The 19930-nt window shown below is 37.3% G+C and overlaps 1 protein-coding gene across 8 annotated transcripts in view; it reads right to left on the reverse strand.

The window, feature by feature from the left end:
• Positions 1 to 19930, reverse strand: part of SNX7 (sorting nexin 7) — a 97248-nt gene that overhangs the window by 67951 nt on the left and 9367 nt on the right. For all 8 annotated transcript variants that reach the window (XM_082834489.1, XM_082834493.1, XM_082834491.1 and 5 more), the window contains exon 2: positions 4385 to 4567. In XM_082834489.1, the coding sequence (XP_082690615.1) occupies positions 4385 to 4567 (183 nt within the window). The remainder of the gene's footprint in view (positions 1 to 4384; positions 4568 to 19930) is intronic.

Below are 19930 nucleotides of genomic sequence, written 5' to 3' on the forward strand. Positions count from 1 at the left end.
CTAGTGGCTAAGGTTGGTTCAGTGGGTTGTGTAGGCTTCCTGGTCGAGGGGACTAGTGCCTGTGTTCTGGTGGATGAGGCTGGATCTTGTCGTTCTGGTGGACAGGTCCACGTCTGGTGGTGTGTTTTGGGCTGTCTGTGGCCTTAATATTTTAGGCAGCCTCTCTGCTAATGGGTGGGGTTGTGTTCCTGTCTTGCTAGTTGTTTGGCATAGGGTGTCCAGCACTGTAGCTTGCTGGTCGTTGAGTGGAGCTGGGTCTTGGTGTTGAGATGGAGATCTCTGGGAGATTTTCACCATTTGATATTACGTGGAGCTGGGAGGTCTCTTGTGGACCAGTGTCCTGAACTTGTCTCTTCCACCTCAGAGTCAGAGCCCTGATGCCTGGCTGGAGCATCAAAAGCCTGTCATCCACATGGCTCAGAATAAAAGGGAGAAAAGAAAGAAAGAAAGAAAGAAGATAAAATGAAATAAAATAAAATAAGAAAGTTATTAAAATAAAAAATAATTAAAAAAATTTTTTAAAGTAATAAAAAAAAGAAGAAAGAGGAGAGGAACCAAAGCAAAAAACAAATCTACCAATGATAACAGGAGCTAAAAACGATACTAAAAAAACCAAACAAACAAAAAACGGACAGACAGAATCCTAGGACAAATGGTAAAAGCAAAGCTATACAGACAAAATCACATACAGAAACATACACATACACACTCACAAAAAGAGAAAAATGGAAAAAAAATATATATATATATCGTTGCTCCCAAAGTCCACCTCCTCAATTTGGGATAATTTGTTGTCTACTCAGGTATTCCACAGATGCACGGTACATCCAGTTGATTGTGGAGATTTAGTCTGCTGCTCCTGAGGCTGCTGGGAGAGATTTCCCTTTCTCTTCTTTGTTCTCACAGCTCCTGGGGTTCAGTTTTGGATTTGGCCCCGTCTCTGCGTGTAGGTCACCTGAGGGTGTCTGTTCTTCGCTCTGACAGGACAGAGTTAAAGGAGCAGCTGATTCATGGACTCTGGCTCACTCAGGACAGGGGGAGGGAGGGGTACAGAGTGTGGGGTGAGCCTGCGGCGGCAGAGGCCAGTGTAACATTACAACAGCCTGAGGTGCCGTGTGTTCTCCCAGGGAAGTTGTCCCTGGGTCACGGGACCCTGCCAGTGGCGGGCTGCACAGGCTCCCGGGAGGGGAGGTGTGGACAGTGACCTGTGCTTTCACACAGGCTTCTTGGTGGCTGCAGCAGCAGACTTAGCATTCATGCCCGTCTCTGGGGTCCGCGTTGTTAGCTGTGGCTTGCGCCCATCTCTGGAGCTCGTTTAGGCAGTGCTCTTAATCCCCTCTCCTCATGCACCAGGAAACAAAGAGGCAAGAAAAAGTCTCCTGCCTCTTCGACAGCTCCAGATCTTTTCCCGGACTCCCTCCGGGCTAGCTGGGGTGCACTGGCCCCCTTCAGGCTGTGTTCACGCAGCCAACCCCAGTCCTCTCCCTGGGATCTGACCTTCGAAGCCCAAGCCTCAGCTCCCAGTGCCTGCCCACCCCGGCGGGTGAACAGACAAGCCTCTCGGGCTGGTGAGTGCTGGTCAGCACCGATCCTCTGTGTGGGAATCTCTCCGCTTTGCCCTCCGCACCCCTGTGGCTGCACTCTCCTCCGTGGCTCCAAAGCTTCCCCCCTCCGCCACCGGCAGTCTCCACCCGCAAAGGGCCTCCCTAGTGTGGAAAGTGGAAGCTTTTCCTCCTTCACAGCTCCCTCCCACTGGTGCAGGTCCCATCCCTATTCTTTTGTCTCTGTTTTTTCTTTTTTCTTTTGCCCTACCCAGGTACGTGGGGAGTTTCTTGCCTTTTGGGAGTTCTGAGGTCTTCTGCCAGCATTCAGTAGGTGTTCTGTAGGAGTTGTTCCACATGTAGATGTATTTCTGGGGAGGAAGGTGATCTGCACGTCTTACTCCTCCGCCATCTTGAAGCTCCTCCTGCATTTATCCTTATAATCTTGGTGTCCATGAATGTAAATTTTTTTTAATATTTATTTATTTATTTATTTATTTATTTATTTATTTATTAATGTTTGGCTGCATTGGGTCTTCGTTGCTGCACGCGGGCTTTCTCTAGTTGCGGTGAGCGGGGTCTACTCTTTGCTGCGGTGTGCAGGCTTCTCATTGCAATGGCTTCTCTTGTGGAGCATGGCCTCTAGGCACACGGGCTTCAGTACTCGTGGCACACGGGTACTGTGTGCCAATGACTGTGTTGTATAACCTTTGGCAAGTTTTGAGTTTCAGTGGGCTCACTCACAAAATGAGGGTAAATCATAAGATCCAGATTGTTGTGAGCTTCAGATGAGTTAAAACATATAAAGTGGTTAGAACATTGCCTGGCACAAATTAGTCCCACAGTAAAAGTTAGTTTAACACACTATAATGTTATCACTATCACTATTACTACTACTACTACAAGAGCAGTACATTTAAAATATGATGTAATATGGATAACTCATAAGAACTGTATGTCTATGATTAGAATGAAATCCATAGGGTGTTTTATAAAGTGTCTTTCTGAAAGAAAGAAATGAGGGGAAAATAATTCAGTTTCACAAAATCTTTGCTAGAAAGGGTAATGAAAATGGATGATTATAACAGTAGTAACAGGAGAAATCTGGCTCTATTCTTAGCAGTGTGTCTGTATTAACACACTAAATATTCACAAAGACCATACGAGGTTAGTACTGTTATCTAATTTACAAATGAGGAAACTAAGCATAGAGAGGTTAATTAAATAGCAAGGAAGGGGGGCGATCAAGATTCAACTCCATGCTGTCTTGCTCTACAGCATCTTGATATGACTATGATACTATAAATTTCTTCACTCACTCACTCACCGAAAGGTTAAATTGCTAACCTGCTATATCCCAAGGACTGTGTTTAGAATTATGGATAACTTAAGATACAATTACCTTCCTTGAGAAGCTCACAGATTCATTGGGACTAAATACAAATAAACACACAGTTAGTGACCTACACACAGGTAGGTGTCAATTACTGAATACTTATTATATGTTAGGCACTTTGCTAAGTGTTTTACATTGATTAGTTATCCTAACTTAATTCTTACAGCAACTCTACAGAACCAGGTTCTATTATCATTTCAGTCTTATAAATTAAAAAACAAAAAAACCCTGAGGCTTAGAAGGACTAAATATAGGCTTTTGATTTCTTTGCTACACTGACTGTGGTATCTTACATTCTTTAAGAGTTCAGTTAGAACACTGTGAGCAAACAGAAGAAAGAGGACTCAGCATGTGGGGCAGAGGTGGTGGGCATCATTTTGAATTGTATCTTGAAAAACAAACAGTAACTCTTCTGTCTGAAAGTGGGAAGGGCATACCAGACAGAAGAAAAAGCATATGCAAAATCATGAGAGCAAGAAATAGCCTAGAATATTCAGATAAAAGAGGTAGTTCTATGCAAGTGGAGAGCAGGGGTATTACAAGTCGGGAGTAAGAGGTGAGTCATATATGGTACACTGGCCCCAGACTGAGAAGTTCTCTATATATCATACAAAGGAGTCTGCACTTTGTCCTGTAGGAAGTGAGGAGCCAGGGAAGGATCTTAAGAATCTGAGTAAAGAGATCAGATATATACATCTTTATGCAACATAATTAGCAGCAGTGTGGAGGCTACACTGGAGGAAGTGATTATATGCACAGGGTCCAAAAGCTTTGCAGCTACAAAAGGGATGCACTACAAGAGATGTAGAGTGAGGCTTCATAAACAAAATATTATAACTTATAAATAGAATTCTTGAAGGCTGCTATTACACAAAGGACTTTAAAAAAAGATTATACTATTTGTTTTTTTTTACTTTTTCAGAGTAAACTGTCTTTTTCCAGAGCCTTGTCCTAGGAGTCAGGAGACTCAGATTCTAGATCTGTCCTTGCATCATTAAACAACTAACAGTGTTTCATATATTGATATAAGATAAAGTGGCCATTTGCTCTTATTTGGAAAACAAACAAAATTATTTTTTTGGAATCTTCAGAAGAAATGTGAACACAAAATATTGTATCATGTTTTTAACTAGTTGTTTTCTTTATTAGCAAACTGAGGCTCTTCTTTTCCAAATATATTTTTTATAATTTTTAAACTAAAAACCTAAAATGTTCCTATTTTAATAAGCACAACTGCTAAAATACAAGTGACTGGTACTCAGGTTAATTTGAATTCATATAGAACAAGTGAAGGACAGATAAGATGCAATGTCTTACTCAAAATGGCTGAAAAACTAGAAGTCAATTCAGTTAAGATTCTCTAAGTTGAGTGTCAAAGTGAACAAGAAGCAGTTCCAAAAGTTCAAAAAAGCAACTATATTCAAGAAAATGTTCATTAAATACTTACCTTAGTAATAATCCTATAAGTAATGAATGTTTCAATTGTAGTAACATGGCTTTCAGGTTCATCAACTGTAATGAAAAGATCTTTCAAATCTGGCTCATCTTCAAACTTGACTTGGTTTATCATTGATAAAGGGGATGTTGGCATCACAGGGCTGAAGGAATTCATGTCCATCAATGAGGCATCCTAGGAATAAAACAATCAAAAATTAATATCTATAAGGAATAAAAAGTTAAAATCCTCTTTTTCTTAGGCACGACAAATACTAATCAAATATGTCAAGAACAAAAAGGATAACAGGACTCCTGCTTAAATAAGGTATATGGAACTTGTATTTTTATCTCTGCTTCTTCTCAAAATCCCACTTTAAAAATGACAGTAAAGAAACAAAGACAGAACAAGACAAAAAGTCATAAAAAGGCATAAACCCTCAGGTAAAAAGAAGAGACTAAGCAAACAAAGTTAACTACTTTTTTGGAAACTGATGGTTGAGTGGTAACTGAAAAGCAGTGCAGAAACAGCTAGAGTAAATGTAGGAGAGAATGGTAGACCAGGAAAAAGAAGGCACATTTATGACACAGGATCACAGTGACACTCAAGAATTAGAGGTGCCAGGAACCTGTGGACATAGAATGCTGGAAGAGTTAAACCCCAGAGGATTGGTTAAAAAGCTCATAAAACAAAAAAGGAGTTAGAACCTCAGATTCCCTCACCTACCCCATGCAATCAGGTGACTTTTCTTCCCCAATTTTGCAAAAAACCTGGAAATTTGCTTTCTGGAGTGTCTCTGAACTCAAGGGCACCAGGCAGGATGGAGGGAGAGAGAGGCCCTATGAAAATACAGATATCAAGGGAAAGTCCTACATACTAGAGGAAACGATATCCAGCCCTTTCCCCTCATTTGGCCCCAAGAACGTGGGCAGCAAGATGTTGAATGTCTACTCAGCTTGTCAGTACCTGGTGCGGGAACTACCGAACATCTCAACATGTGGAAAGCCTCTGATGTGAAAGATTCACAAATAAAGAAACAAAGAGAATACAGGAAGCAGACAGAATAGAGAATATAATGCTTTAAAAATAGATGAACTCATTAGCGATAAGAATGATATCAAATTCATGAATAAAACAGGTGTTATTTTTCAAAAAAATTCAGAGAACAACAGGAAAACCAATAAAAAAGGAGGCTCATGAAAGTTGAAATATGATGGAAGGATAAAAACTCAAGCAGAAGTTCAAAAGATTTAACTTGAGAACTATGCTGAACCAAAAGAACATGGGATGGAAAAGGAGAGAGAAGTATTTTTAAAAATTAAAGGATCCAGGTAGATAGTACCTGAATGAACAGAATTCCAGAAAATGAAGAAGGAAAATGTCCTCTGAATTGAAGTATTTCCAGGTTGACAGGGCCTAACAGGCCTCCTCAAAATGAAGAGGACAGTAGTGGGGTGGGTAGTATCCCTACAAGCATCTATCACCATGCCATTTCATAACAGTAGGGATTTTCAATTCCTAAAAGCTTCCAGAGAGACTATAAACAGGTAAAATACAATAGGAATGGCTTCAGATTTCTCAGTGGTAACACTGGAAACTAAATGATAATCAAATAGTATCTTCAAAATTTTTAGTGGAAAATATTTCTTACCTAGAATTATACAAAGCCAAACTGTCATTCAAGTATACAGGTAGAATGAAGCCATTTCAGATAGGAAAGATTTCAAAAACTGACTCTCCATGTACCCATTCTTACACATTCTTTGGAAAACTCTTCACTTTTCCAAAATAAGGGCATATACCAAGAAAGAAGAAATATGATCTGAAAGTAAGAGATTCAACATAGAAGAGAACTAAAGGAAATTCCTTGGATGACAGTGAAAGAACAGACTTAGAGAACAACCTATACAGACTAGAGCAGAAAGACTCCGGGGGGCAAGGAGATGAAGAGGGAAAGAATAAAGGAAGAGAGGGAGGAAGGAAAGAGAAAGAGCAAAGGAAAAAGGGAAAGAGTATGAGGGAAGGAGGGAGGGAGGGAGAAAGGAAGGAAGGGAGGAGGGAAGTGGGGAGGGAGGGAGGCTGACAGAATACCTGATACATTTAAGCATAATGAAAGGAAGCATGCTATATTAGATTTTGTAGATGAATTGGTGCAAAAAAGCCAAGAGGCAGAGAAAACAAGAGAGGGAGAAAGGGAGGGCCTAAAATAAAGGAATGAATGAATGATGAACTCTAAAGAAAACAAAAGGTACAAGAATGAAAAATGTAATCATAGTTCATTACATGGCTTAACTGTGAATAAAAATAAATTGTTCTTAATACTGAATTTAACTAAAAATGGTGATACAGTCATATTAAGATAATGGGGGGAAAAGCATTATGTATATGTTTGAAGGGAGGAGACATTGCCTATAAAACAGTTTCAAACATGCCAATACCATGAAGGAAAAGGAAGATGAGGAACTGTTCCAGACTGATGCAGACCAAAGAGACACAAGAGCCAAAGCAACATATGATCTTGGATTGGATTCTGTTCCAAAGGAGAAGAGCCTTTGTTTTTTCTCTCTAAATGATATTCTTGGGACAACTGAAAATTTTGAAAGGGTCTGTGGATTAGAATATAGTATTATGTCAATATTAATTTCCTGATTTGCATACTTATACTGTGATGACGCAGGAGAGTGTCCTTGTTTTCAAAAAGTATACACAGATTTAATTAGGAGTAATAAAACATGTCTCTAATTTACTCGACTTGCACACACACAGAGAAAACAAATGTTGTGAAATGGTAATAACTGGGAAATCTAGATTCTTTTTGGTATTCTTGCAACACTTCTCCAAGTTTGCAATTATTTCAAAATAAAAAGTATATTTATAGTTTTCAAAAGTCAAATCATCTGACAAGGCTTAAAATAAAATGAAACAAATTAAAAAAGCAGCATCACATGCTCCACTATTGCTATTACCAGTTCATGCTCCTCAGAAGCAAATTCAGAACTCTATTAGCTACTTTTGTTCTTTGTTACCTTCCTTATTTCAAAATAACATATATTTTCTTTTTTTTTTTAATTTTTCAATTTTCATATTATCAGTAGGTTTCCTACTAAGGAGGATGAAGAGTATTTATTTAAGCCAATTAATTATATGAGTATAGACTCAGAATCCTATTTTACTCAATGGGTTATAATCCATTAATATAATTTATTTTGATGTTCTAAGTGCCCAAAATTTGCCTAGTAGGAGCTCCTTAAAGCTGGCATCTGTGTGTTTTTGATATGTCTTCATTATTCCTTGAGCACTTTATTTTCTGGCATAGCAAGATGTTTCAGATCTATGTTATATTTTCCCTGCCCCAGTCATGGAATCAGACATTTCTCCAAGGAGCTCTGGTTTCTTTTAGAGGAGACTGGTATTTAGAAAACAAGATATAAATGCTAGAAAATATATGTATATTAGGCATGATTTAGACCAAGGAATAGAGGACAAATTACAGTTGAGTTGATCAGACACACAAAAACATGGAGACAATAAATGTCTTGCAACAAAAGTTTAGTGAAACAAATTATGGTATATACCTACAATAGGGTACAATAAAGTCTATCCATATATTAGAATACAATAAAGTGATTAATATATTAGAAGAATATATAGTAACTTGGAAAAAGATTCCCAGTATGGTATTAAGAGAAAATATTAGCTCATAAAATTTGTATTCAACTAGATTCTAATGCATGTACGTGTATTTATGTGTGTGTATGACAGAGGGGGATCAGAGGGTAGGAGAGAAAAAGTGAGAAATAGCGCACTCACGATATGCATGCACTCATGAACTTAGAAGCTATACAAAAAAGTTAACAGAAGTTATTCCAGGTGTTGGGATTGCTGTTGAGTTTAATATTTTCCTGTCTGAGTTGCTGTATTTCCAAATATTCTAAAATAAACGTGCATCATTTTGAAAAAAGGTTTTTAATTGTTTAGAGTCAACACTGTATCTAACGTGTTCAGAAACAGTAAGAACTACTGTAAAAAAAAAAAAACAGTAAAAACTACTGAAAAAACTACTGTGAAAAAAACCCAGTAAGTTAAGAGAGCTGTCTAGGTCCATTTTGGCAGAAGACCTTGGATTACATATTTGATTATCTGTTATTTTTTCTTAATTCAAAGTTGTATAGTTAAATATGAAATTTAAAAATATGTCCGGAATCACAAGAAAATGGGATTGTCAAAATAAATTATGGGATGCTAACACGATGGAATACTAAGCAGCCATTAAAACCAGAATTTAGAGGTTTCAAATAAATGTGCAATCAGCATGTACAAAAATCTCTCTCAATTATCATTTCATATAAACAGTAGTTTTTTAAGTTGATGGGCAAATGTGCTTTAAATTTCACTGACAGTGCATACAACCATGTGCTTTGGTGTTCTTTGTAGTCACCCTCTTAACTCACCACAACCCACTTCTTTTACCTACTACATAATTTAGCATTCTATTTCTTCTGCTTAAAATGCATCCTTTTGTAGAGTGGAAAAGATCTGCCTGAATTTATAAAGGCTCACAATTCCAATGAGTGTAGTGTGGTGTCATAAAAATATGCTTCAATATCTAGCAAAGGAAGAAAATTACAGGCTGAAATTTAGCAACATCCAAGATTTCAGTAGAAGGATGTAAATTACTATGAATCACTCAAAAACATTCTTAAAACCTCAATAAAAGTGACTATCCAAAGAGTTTTATATTCGCTTCAAAAAAAGGAAAGAAAATATACTGACAATACTTAAAAGATTTACATTTGGACACGAATAAGTAAAGACAATAAGTGTTTGAGAAGATCCAAAGAAGTAACTGACCAAAAAGAACTTCATTTAACTTTTTGTGGTTGATGCTTTTCAGGAGAAATGGATCGTTAAAATTTGTTCTTTCCAAACAAAGTTCTTACTTCCACAATAACGCATGCCTCTTTCTCCTGCTAGTTCTCTCTGTCTTTCTCCCCGTCCTCAATCTCATTTATACATTCGTTCATTCTTAGCATTTGGATATACAACCATTATCCTATGATATTTCACACAATGAAAATACATCTTTTCATTTTTTTTCTTCAAGAGATTAAAGCAGAAGGGAAATTATTTGCATGGTAAATCTCTACTTCTTAAATAACATTGAATACCTTTCTTATAGCTAGCATAGTGAAAACACACTCACACTCACTCAAAAAATCTTGGGATGGTTTCAGGCTGAGATTTGAATATGTATAATAGAGAAGTAAGCCAAATTGTCGCAGGAAGTCATTGTCTTTTATCCTTACTGCAAATCAACACATTCACTGTAAGAGAAACCATTTAAGTGACTTTCCTGAAATGAATGGACATTAGCACTGTGCTAGCATAATACTGAAATTTGTTGACAAAGTCACTTACAAATTAAGGGTAAGTTTTCTTTGTTCTTATTTTTGGTTTATTATAAGCATTTGTTGTGGGTTGAACCATGTCCTCCCAAAATTCATATGTTGAGGTCCCCCAGTACCTCAGAATGCGACCTTATTTGGTGACAGGGTCTTTACAGAAGTAATCAAGTTAAAATGCGGTCACTGGAGTGGGTCCTGATGCAATATGACTGGTATTTGTATAAAAAAGGGGAAATTTGGACATAGACGTTCATAGAGGGAAAACATGAGACATAGGGAGAAGACAGCCATCTACAAGCCAAGTGGAGAGACTGGGAACAGATCCTTCCCTCACTGCCCTCAGAAGGAACCAATCCTGCTGACACCTTAATTTCAGATTCTAGCTTCCAGAACTGTGAGAAAATAAATTTCCGGCTGTTTAAGACACCTAGTCTGTGGTACTTTGTTACGGTAGCCCTAGCAAATGAACAGCATTTCTGTATATAGAGTGGTACATAATAAATATTTAAGGAAGGAAACAAGGATAGAAAGGAAGGAAGGAATTATAATTAAAATATTTCATCCTTGCTCCGTTAATTTTTTTTACAGGTTAACAATCAACTTCAGTAATTTCTGAAAAATGTTTTTTGCCTCCCACTTTTAATGCCATTAGATGGTTCCAACGTTCTACTCTTGAAATAAATAAAATACAGAGCTGAAATTTAAAACAAACAATGACTTGCCAATATTCGAGTGCTCAGGAAATAAACTCCAAAAGAAACAGGTTAAAAGGTGAGATATGATCTCTCTAAGAGGTGTCCTTCCTTAATATCCTTCACTAAGATGCTACTCGGGAACATCTCATAAATATAACATGAATTACTCTGATAATACTAAATTGCAACCACCATCTGTGCACAAACAACTATTTTCTTTTTACAAGTAGAAGGAAAAAAATCAATGTGAGAAGTGTGATAAATCAGAATACTGGCATGAAAAGGCCATGCAAATAAAATTGCTGATGTACAAGAAACACGTACACCAAGAGACATCTGGTAAAAAGCAACTTAAAGTGGAAGGAGTTTGAGAAACCATGTTGTTATGAGGGACACTCATCTTGATGGGCCTAAATTTAGACTTACCAGCTGTGTTTTGGTTTACAACTCCTTCCAATCTGCCTGCTTATAATAATAATAAAAAATTAGAAAGGCCTTCTGTGGAACACTGTTGAAAATGTGATTGAGGGAAAAGTCAGCCTATGTCATGTTCTATAAAGGGGCATACAACACTCAATAATCTTGTTTGACATAATTTCCAGTGCTATGTAGTATATATACCCTTGTATGCATATATCATAATCTATTTATTCATTTTTCTGTTTCTATTTTCTAACAGTGTTGCTTTGAATATACTTGGACTTTTTCAGGTTTTGTGCACTATGAAGTTATATACTGACCACAGAAATGTTTCACATAATTTTGTTTGACATAATTTTCCACTCTGGCAAAAAAAAAAAAAACTGGTATATTAAAAGAAAAAGTCTCTGTAGTTAGGCAGAACTAAACTTAATTCAAGTTTACATATATATACGGCTGTGTGAACCTGGTCAAGTCACGTTACTTTTCTGAGATTCAGTAACATCAGAGAGGTCATATCTCACCTTGGATCACAGAGGATAAAAAGAGATGAATAAATGTGGGGTATACATTGTCTCCTTGAAACCTTCATGTGAATTATATAAACCTTACCATGACCCCACAGAGTATGTTCTATTTCTTTCCCTTTTTTAAACCAGCTAGCAATACTATTGAGTAGGTACTCTTTCACCTCTTGTTTTCCAATGAGGAAATAGGTTAAACCACTTGTTCAAACTCTTAACTGCTATTAAGTAGAGGAACAAGCATTTGACCACCACCTAACTGCCAGTAAGTCAAACGTACTGGGAGTTGTCACTGAATTCAATTTTCAGTTTCCCACAAAATTAAACAGAAATCTAAAGCAAGAATAAATCAATCTCTATGGTTAAAATATAGTCATGTAGTGGACAAAACCTAGGGAAGTACAAAAACATTCAAGGCAGCCCGTAAGAATGGATAGATAAATTGTGGTATATGCATACAAGGCTATATATAATATATATATATATATATATATATATATATATATAAAACACAGCAATGAAAATCAATTACAACTTCATGTAAGGCCATTGATAAATATCACAAACTAAATATTAGAAGAAAAAAGATCAAATCAGAGAAGAATTCACACAGGACAACATCATTTTTTAAAGTCCTAAAACATACAAGGTCCAAATTCACATAAATCCTTAACAAATAGTGCTTCAAGATACATATACAGATCTCCCTTGACTTACAATGGGTTTACATCCCAATAAACCCATTGTTAATTGAAAATATCATAAATCAAAAATTTATTTAATACACCTAACCTACCAAACATCATAGCTTAGTCTAGACTATCTTAAATGTGATCAGAACACTTACATTAGCCTACAGTTGGACAAAATTATCTAACACAAAGCCAGTTTTACAATATAGTGTTGAATATCTCATGTACTTTATTGAATGTTGTCTGAAAGTGAGAAACAGATGGTTTTATGGGTACAGAACGGAGTCAAGCGTATCGGTTGCTTTCCCTCGTGATCGTGTGGCTGACATGGAGCTGTGGCTCACTGCTGCTGCCCAGCACCAGGAAAGCTTATCTACCACTGCTCGAGAACAGATCAAAATTCACAATTCAAAGTATCGTTTCTACTGAATGTGTATCGCTTTTGCACCATAAAGTCTAAATATCATTAGTCAAACCATTTTAAGTTCAGGACCATCACTTTTATGAAAACCAAATGAATGATAAAAACAAAATTCAAATTATTATTTTCTTTTAAGCATGAGAGAGAGAAAGAATCTTGGAGAGGGCCACACAGGGAATGCAGGCATACCTCATTTTATCATGCTTCACTTTATTGCACTTCACAGATACCATGTTTTTTACAAGGTTTGTGGCAACTTGGCATCGAACAAGTCTATAGGTGCCATTTTTCCAACAGCATTTGCTCACTTCATGTCTCTGTGTCACATTCTGGTAATTTTTGCAATACGACTTCAAACTTTTTCATTATTACTATATTAGTTATGGTGATCTGTGATCAGTGATCTTTGATGTTACACTGTGATTGTTTTGGGACATCACGAACCACGCCCAGATAAGATGGTGAACTTGATGTTTGTGTTCTGACTCCACCCACTGGTTGTTCCCCCATCTCTCTCCCTGTTCTTGAGCCTTGCTATTCGCTGAGATACAACAATACTGAAATTAGGCCAAGTAATAACCCTACCATGGCCACTAAGTGTTCAAGTGAAAGGAAGAGTCTCAAGACTCTCACTTTAAATCAAAAGCTAGGAATGATTAAGCTTAATGAGGAAGGCATGCTAAAAGTCAAGATAGGCTGAAAGCTAGGTCTTTTGTGCCAAACAGTTAGCCAAGCTGTGAATGCAAACAAAAAGCTCTTGAAGGAAATTTAAAGTGCTACTCCAGTGAACACACAAATGATAAGAAGGTGAAACAGCCTTATTGCTGATATGGAGAAAATGTTAGTGGTCTGGATAGAAGACCAAACCAGTCACAACATTCCCTTAAGCCAAAAACTAATGCAGAGCAAGGCTCTAACTCTCTTCAATTCTATGAAGTCTGAGAGAGGTGAGGAAGCTGCAGAAGAAAAGTCTGAAGTTTGCAGAGGCTGGTTTATGAGATTTAAGGAAAAAAAGCCATCTCTATAACATAAAGTACAAGGTGAAGCAGCAACTGCTAATGTAGAAGCTGCAGCAAACTATCCAGAAGCTCCAGCTAAGATCATTAATGAAGGTTGCTACACTAAACAACAGATTTTCAATGAAAATGAAATAGCCTTATATTGGAAGAAGATGCCATCTAAGACTTTCATAGCTAGAGAGGAGAAGTCAATATCTGGCTTCAAAGCTCTTCTTAGTGGCTAATGCTGCTGGTGACTTTGAGGTCAATGCTCATTTACTATTCTGAAGATCTTAGGGCCCTTAAGAATTATGCTAAATTGACTCTGCCTGTGCTCTATAAATGGAACCACAAAGCCTGGATGACAGCACATCTGTCTACAACATGGTTTACTGAATATTTTAAGCCCACTGTTGAGACCTACTGTTCAGGAAAAAAAAAAAAAAATTCCTTTCAAAATACTACTGCTCTTTGACAATGCACCTGGTCACCCAAGAGCTCTGATGGAGATATACAGTGAGATTGATGTTTTCATGCTTACTAATACAACATCCATTCTGCAGCCCATGGATTAAGGACTTTCAAGACTTTCAAGACTTATTATTGAAGAAATACATTTCACAAGGCTATGACTGCCATGGACAGTGATTTCTCTGATGGATCCGGGCAAAGGAAATTGAAAATCTTCTGGAAGGATTTCACCAGTCTAGATGTCACTAAGAACATTTGTGATTCATGGGAAGAGGTGAAAATATCAACATTCACAGGAATTTGGAAGAAGCTGATTCCAACCCTCATGGATGACTTTGAGGGGTTCAAGACTTCAGTGGAGGAAGTAAATGCAAATGTGGTGGAAATAGCAAGAAAATTGGAATTAGAAGTGTGAAGATGAAGTGAACTGCTGCAATCTCATGATAAAACTTGAATGGATGAGAAGCAAACAAGTGGTTTCCTGAGATGGAATCTACTCCTGGTGAAAATGCTGTGAAGATTGTTGAAATGACAAAAAAGGATTTAGAATATTACATAAACTGATACACTTAGTTGATGAACCAGAGGGAGGGTTTGAGGACTCTCTCCAACTTTGAAAGAAGTTCTACTGTTGGTAAAATGCTATCAAACAGCATTATACGCTACAGAGAAATCATCTGTAAAAGGAAGAGTCAACTGATGCTGCAAATCTCATTTTTTGCCTTATTTTAAGAAACTGCCACAGCCGCTCCAACCTTTGGAAACCAACTCCCTGATCAGTTAGCAGCCACCAACATTTCTAAGTGCCAGGGATGCACCTTAGCACCATACACTTGCATTATTTCATTTAATCCTCTCAACAATCTGATGAAAGAAAGCTCAATTATCATCACCTGAATTTTACAGATAAATAAGCTTGTACCATAGGGATAATAATAATTCTCCCCAAATCATTTATTTCTTAATTGGAAGAGCCAAGACTCAGTCACCACTACCATCACCACCACCCATGCACACACACCAAAAGCACCTAGTATAGCACCTTTATTTCACTTAACAAAAGTTCATTGAATGTCAACTATGTATCAAGCACTAGGCTGCGATACAACAGTGGCCAAGACTGGCTGGCATGGTGCCTTCTCTCATGAAGCTTACACGATAGTTAGGGAAGAGGGTAACAGATGATAACCAAATAAAAATATAGAGAAACAAGATAAGTCCAGATATAAATAAGTGTTGATAAACAGGGGAGTAAATTCCAGATAAAGTGGAATGAATTGCTGGAGTAGGTGGTTAAGGCAGGAAGTGAGAGGAATGCTTTTGAGAGAGCTGTCAGGGAAGGTGTCTTTAAGGAGGTGATGTGAGAAGAAGCCAGCCATGAAAAACACTGACAGAAGAGCATTCCAGTCAGGGGAACCAAAAATGCCTAAGGCAGGAAAGGACTTAGGATGTTGGGAGACCATAAAGGAGGCAAATGGGAAGAACACAGGCTTTGATGAAGATATAACCAATGAAACTCATTTTGACGTTTACTGTGGCAGAATTTTAAGTCTTCACATTTTTATCTTATAGGTCTTGAAAAAAGGGAAGGGAGAGCTCCACAATAAATGAACGTTGCACCTGAAATCCAAAGTAAGATATCTGTTGCACAGCTAGAGGTTTTTAAGGGTCTGTATGATCCTAATCAGACTATTCATGAGCATTAACCAGTAAGAGGTTATTAATCATGACTAATGCCTTTCCATTTATCTCAATTATGCTTGGGTAATTTCTTATCTAGTGGAAATTTTTCTTTTTTGTATTTAACACTCCATAGAAAAAAAATTAGTTTTCCTTACTCAGAAAGGTTCAACATGCCATTTGCATATGATTTTGCCACAAAACCACTGTGGGAGCCGCTACAATTGTTCCCAATAACCCCTTGTCTTTCTATGAAAGGAATACACCTCCTGGTCAGTTACCAGGTAACTTTCAGTGCCTCTTTATGGAAGGAAAATAAGTTTCCCACCCCAGTTAATTTGACCAGTGACTTGCTTTGGATGGTGTCATGTGTCTGGGCAGAAGATTTGGAAGCCATTGCCTGTTTCCACCGGTGCTCATATTCTTTTCTCTTTGCCGCAGGAATGACATGTCCCAATTAGCATCACTCCTTTAATCTTGATCCCAAAATGAAGAAAACACAAGAAGCAGACTCAAAGCCTGGACCAGACTCTCAGTTCAGTCACAGTTGACAGGTACATACCTGAGAAAGAAGTCTTTATTGCAGGTAAGCCACTAAGATCTTGAGGCTGTTTGTACTACCGCATTATCTAGTGAAACCTAACAAAAAAATACCATTCAACTTTCAACCAGGTTAAATACACATAAATATATATGTACATATGTATTATGTATGTATGCACACGGATACACACACTTAACCTTCTCAGAGTTAATACAAAAGAACAAAATAGGAATTTTTTCCCCCCAGTTCTGAAAACTCACATACCAAGAGTTTGCCTTTAGTTTTTGGTCACATATAATAAGGTTTCCATTTTAACTGTAAACAGAATTTCTTTTCCTAATGTTTCATTGTAAATCAGTAATCTCTGCTTTTCATTTTAAAATGAAATTTTTATTTCTTATATCAAACATTTTTAAACAATGATTTAAAAAAATAAAATATGCTAAATGAAAGAAGCTAGACACACAAAAAGTGCAATTCCATTTATATGAAGTGTCCTAAAAAGGCAAATTTATAAAGACAGAAAATCAATTAGTAGTTGTCTAAGGCTGGGAGTAAAAATGGATATTAACTGGAAATGGCATGATGGATTTGAGGTGGAAGATGAGAATGTTCTAAAACTGTAAGTAAATTTACTTACAAAAAATCATCTACCCAAAATGGGTGAATTTTGTGGTATATAATTACACCTCAATAAAGTTAGTTAAACACAATTAAAAAGGGGTATGTTATACCAAAGCATTTCTCAAGGCCAAAAAAAATTATTTGTTTCAATTTTAGAAACTACTGATTTAACCTTCTGTTTTATCACAGATGTGTTTTACTGATTTTTATATCAGTATTTGCTAATAATTTTGATTGTCTAACTACACCCTTTTTTATTAATACTATAAGTAGCACTGCATTATCCAGCGTGATTGGATATATGAAGTGTCAGAGTTATTCAAATATTCTGTTTAAAATAGACAAAACTTTTAAGCACATAACTCTCCATTTGTTTACTGAGACAACTTTAAAGTATATTCTTAAAGTGACTAAAAATGTTTATTTTAACTTTTAGTCTAATACCCTCTTTGAAAAGTGTGGGATACAATTAAAAAATACATGAATAAAATAAATTTGAACACTACAACTGCATAACTGTTGAATCTGTGTTTCCTTCTGATCACACTAGTCACTTGCAAAACTAGCAGGCTCTCAGAGTTATACTAGAGCATCCTATCAGAACCCCCAAAATGCAAAAATAAAACTCCACCTTCAAAACCCAATAGAATATATTTTATTAAGTTCAAATCTGAAGTCTTTTAACATTATTTTCCCAAAATACTTGTAATAATTTTCCCCATTGCCACTGACCAATAAATAAATAAAATACTGCTATCTGCACAAAAGAACTCTATAGTTCTTCTTCCTATAGGTTCTCATGGATTTTTTCTTCTTTTGGCTATACAACATCCAATCTTGTTTCCAACCATAACACTGGGTATAGTTTCTGCTAGTGCCTGTCCCTTTCTGCATCTGCATTTCCAGCCTTCAAATCTACTTTGTGAGCTACTATTTCATTCCTTTCCTGCCAGAGTTGATTTCCATTGCTTGCAACCAAGCCCCCTGATTGAGACAGGTGCTATTGGCTTCAAAGGATTTATTTTTCCCAAGTAAGAAGGTTTCTAAATGATTCCCTTGGGTTTTCTTATGCTTTGTGTTTATTTCTTCTAATGAAATCTAAATAGGAGCTTTTGTCCAGAATTGACGCTTAACATAGCTCTGTGTCATCCATCAATAATATTTACTCACCATTTGTCAAGACAAATTTGTTTTAAATTCTATTTGGTCTAGTAACCTGATTGGAAAGACCAATACAATACAAACTGAATTTACTGAAAACAGATGATTGGAAAATTACTGCAATAACTGTGTCCATATATACGAAAAAAGGCACAGGCCATATCATTCATTAATGTATTTATTCCATTAACATTTAGAGTTCCTACTCTTCTACCTTCAAGGAATTTAATTTATTGGAGATAGACAAGCAATTAAGATTTTAGAGACGAGAAACAAATACCTCTTTATAAGGCAAAATGTATTAAGTATTATGAGATTCAAAACACTATTATGGGGAGCACAGAGAAGAAATTATGGGAAGAAATTAATTCTAGCTGGAGAATGAAGAAGCTCTTAAGGAAGAAGTCGCTTTACAACGGGCCGTAAATAACAGAAAGGATTTTGTTTTGTTGACCCAACAGTATATTGTAAGGTGCAAATAAATCATTGAGGAATCCTGTTAAAACACAGATTCTGATTCATTGGTTCTGGAGTGGATTCTGAAACTGCATTTCTAACAAGCTCCCAGGTGATCCAATAGATTCATGGAACATACTTTGAGTACTAAGGCGCGTGCGCATGTGCACATGCAAAAGAGAGCAAGAGAGAGAGAGAGGTGAGGGGAACCACGGTGTAGCCTAATCACCAAGAGCCTTGAATGACACAATGTGACAATATGTTCTTTATGTTCAGAGCTGGGTGCTCTGGAAACAGTTTTCTGTGAGTACACAGGACAGACTACAGGCAAAACAGAGAAGAAAGAAGACCTTGTGTCTTCTTGTGAACTATTTTAATGGTTCTCAAATGTAAACACAATACTACTTGGGGTTGGAGCAGTGGGAACGAGAAGAAGGCACTAATTCTAGAGATACCAAGAAGATAAAACCAACTGGGACATTTCAGATATGTAGGGGACAGGGAAAGTGAGTGAAAGGGATAAACAGAAGGTAAGACCTAGTATTTTATCCTAGATATCTAAGAAATCATCACATCATTAGCAGAGAATCAGATGGAAAAGATAACAGGTGTGGGAAGAGAAATATAAGAATTAGGGAATGGAGAAACATAGTTCAGTTTGGGAATGAAACTGTAGCGATGAGTTGAGGGGATGAGTAGGACCACCTAATTAAGGCTTTCCATTGCTCCTGTGGTTAAGTTTAGCATGCTAAAATTTCATTTCCCTTTTTTTTTTTTTTTTTTTTTGCGGTACGCAGGCCTCCCGCTGCGGCGTCTCCTGTTGTGGAGCACAGGCTCCGGATATGCAGGCTCAGCGGCCATGGCTCACGGGCCCAGCCGCTCCGCAGCATGTGGGATCTTCCCGGACCGGGGCACGAACCCATGTCCCCCGCATCGGCAGGCAGACTCTCAACCACTGTGCCACCAGGAAGCCCTCATTTCCCTCCTAATAGCGGGAAGGGACAGTGCAACTGTCACACCCTCTTCTCCTCTGGGACAGTCATCCAACTTGTGCCAGAGCATTTTTAGTGACAAAATTTATGGCCTAGCTGAGTAATCTCTTTCATTTTGGAATCTTCAATTAGAAAACTATTCCATAAACTGACCTAAAGCTGATCTCCACATACTCTTGACCTAGTGGTTCTACTTTTGCCCTTCAAAACTATAAACATTTAATCCACCTAGATCATAACAACTCTTCATAAAGGTTGTTAAAAGAATCAGCCCAAGTCTTTTCCAAGCTAAACTACATTTTGTTCTTCCCAGCCTTTCTTCACAGTTGCCAGAACATATCATCAGTGAAACCCTTAGTTTATTCTCCTTCATGATAGCAAATGCATGGCGAGACTGTTACTACTGTAACCCTCCCCACTCCTTGTGCCAGTGAAAGACAGTGCTGATGGATCCAAGCCCTCTCTCTGCTAAGCC

This window comes from Leucopleurus acutus, assembly GCF_964270905.1.
Source record: "Leucopleurus acutus genome assembly, chromosome: 2".
NCBI lineage: Eukaryota > Metazoa > Chordata > Mammalia > Artiodactyla > Delphinidae > Leucopleurus > Leucopleurus acutus.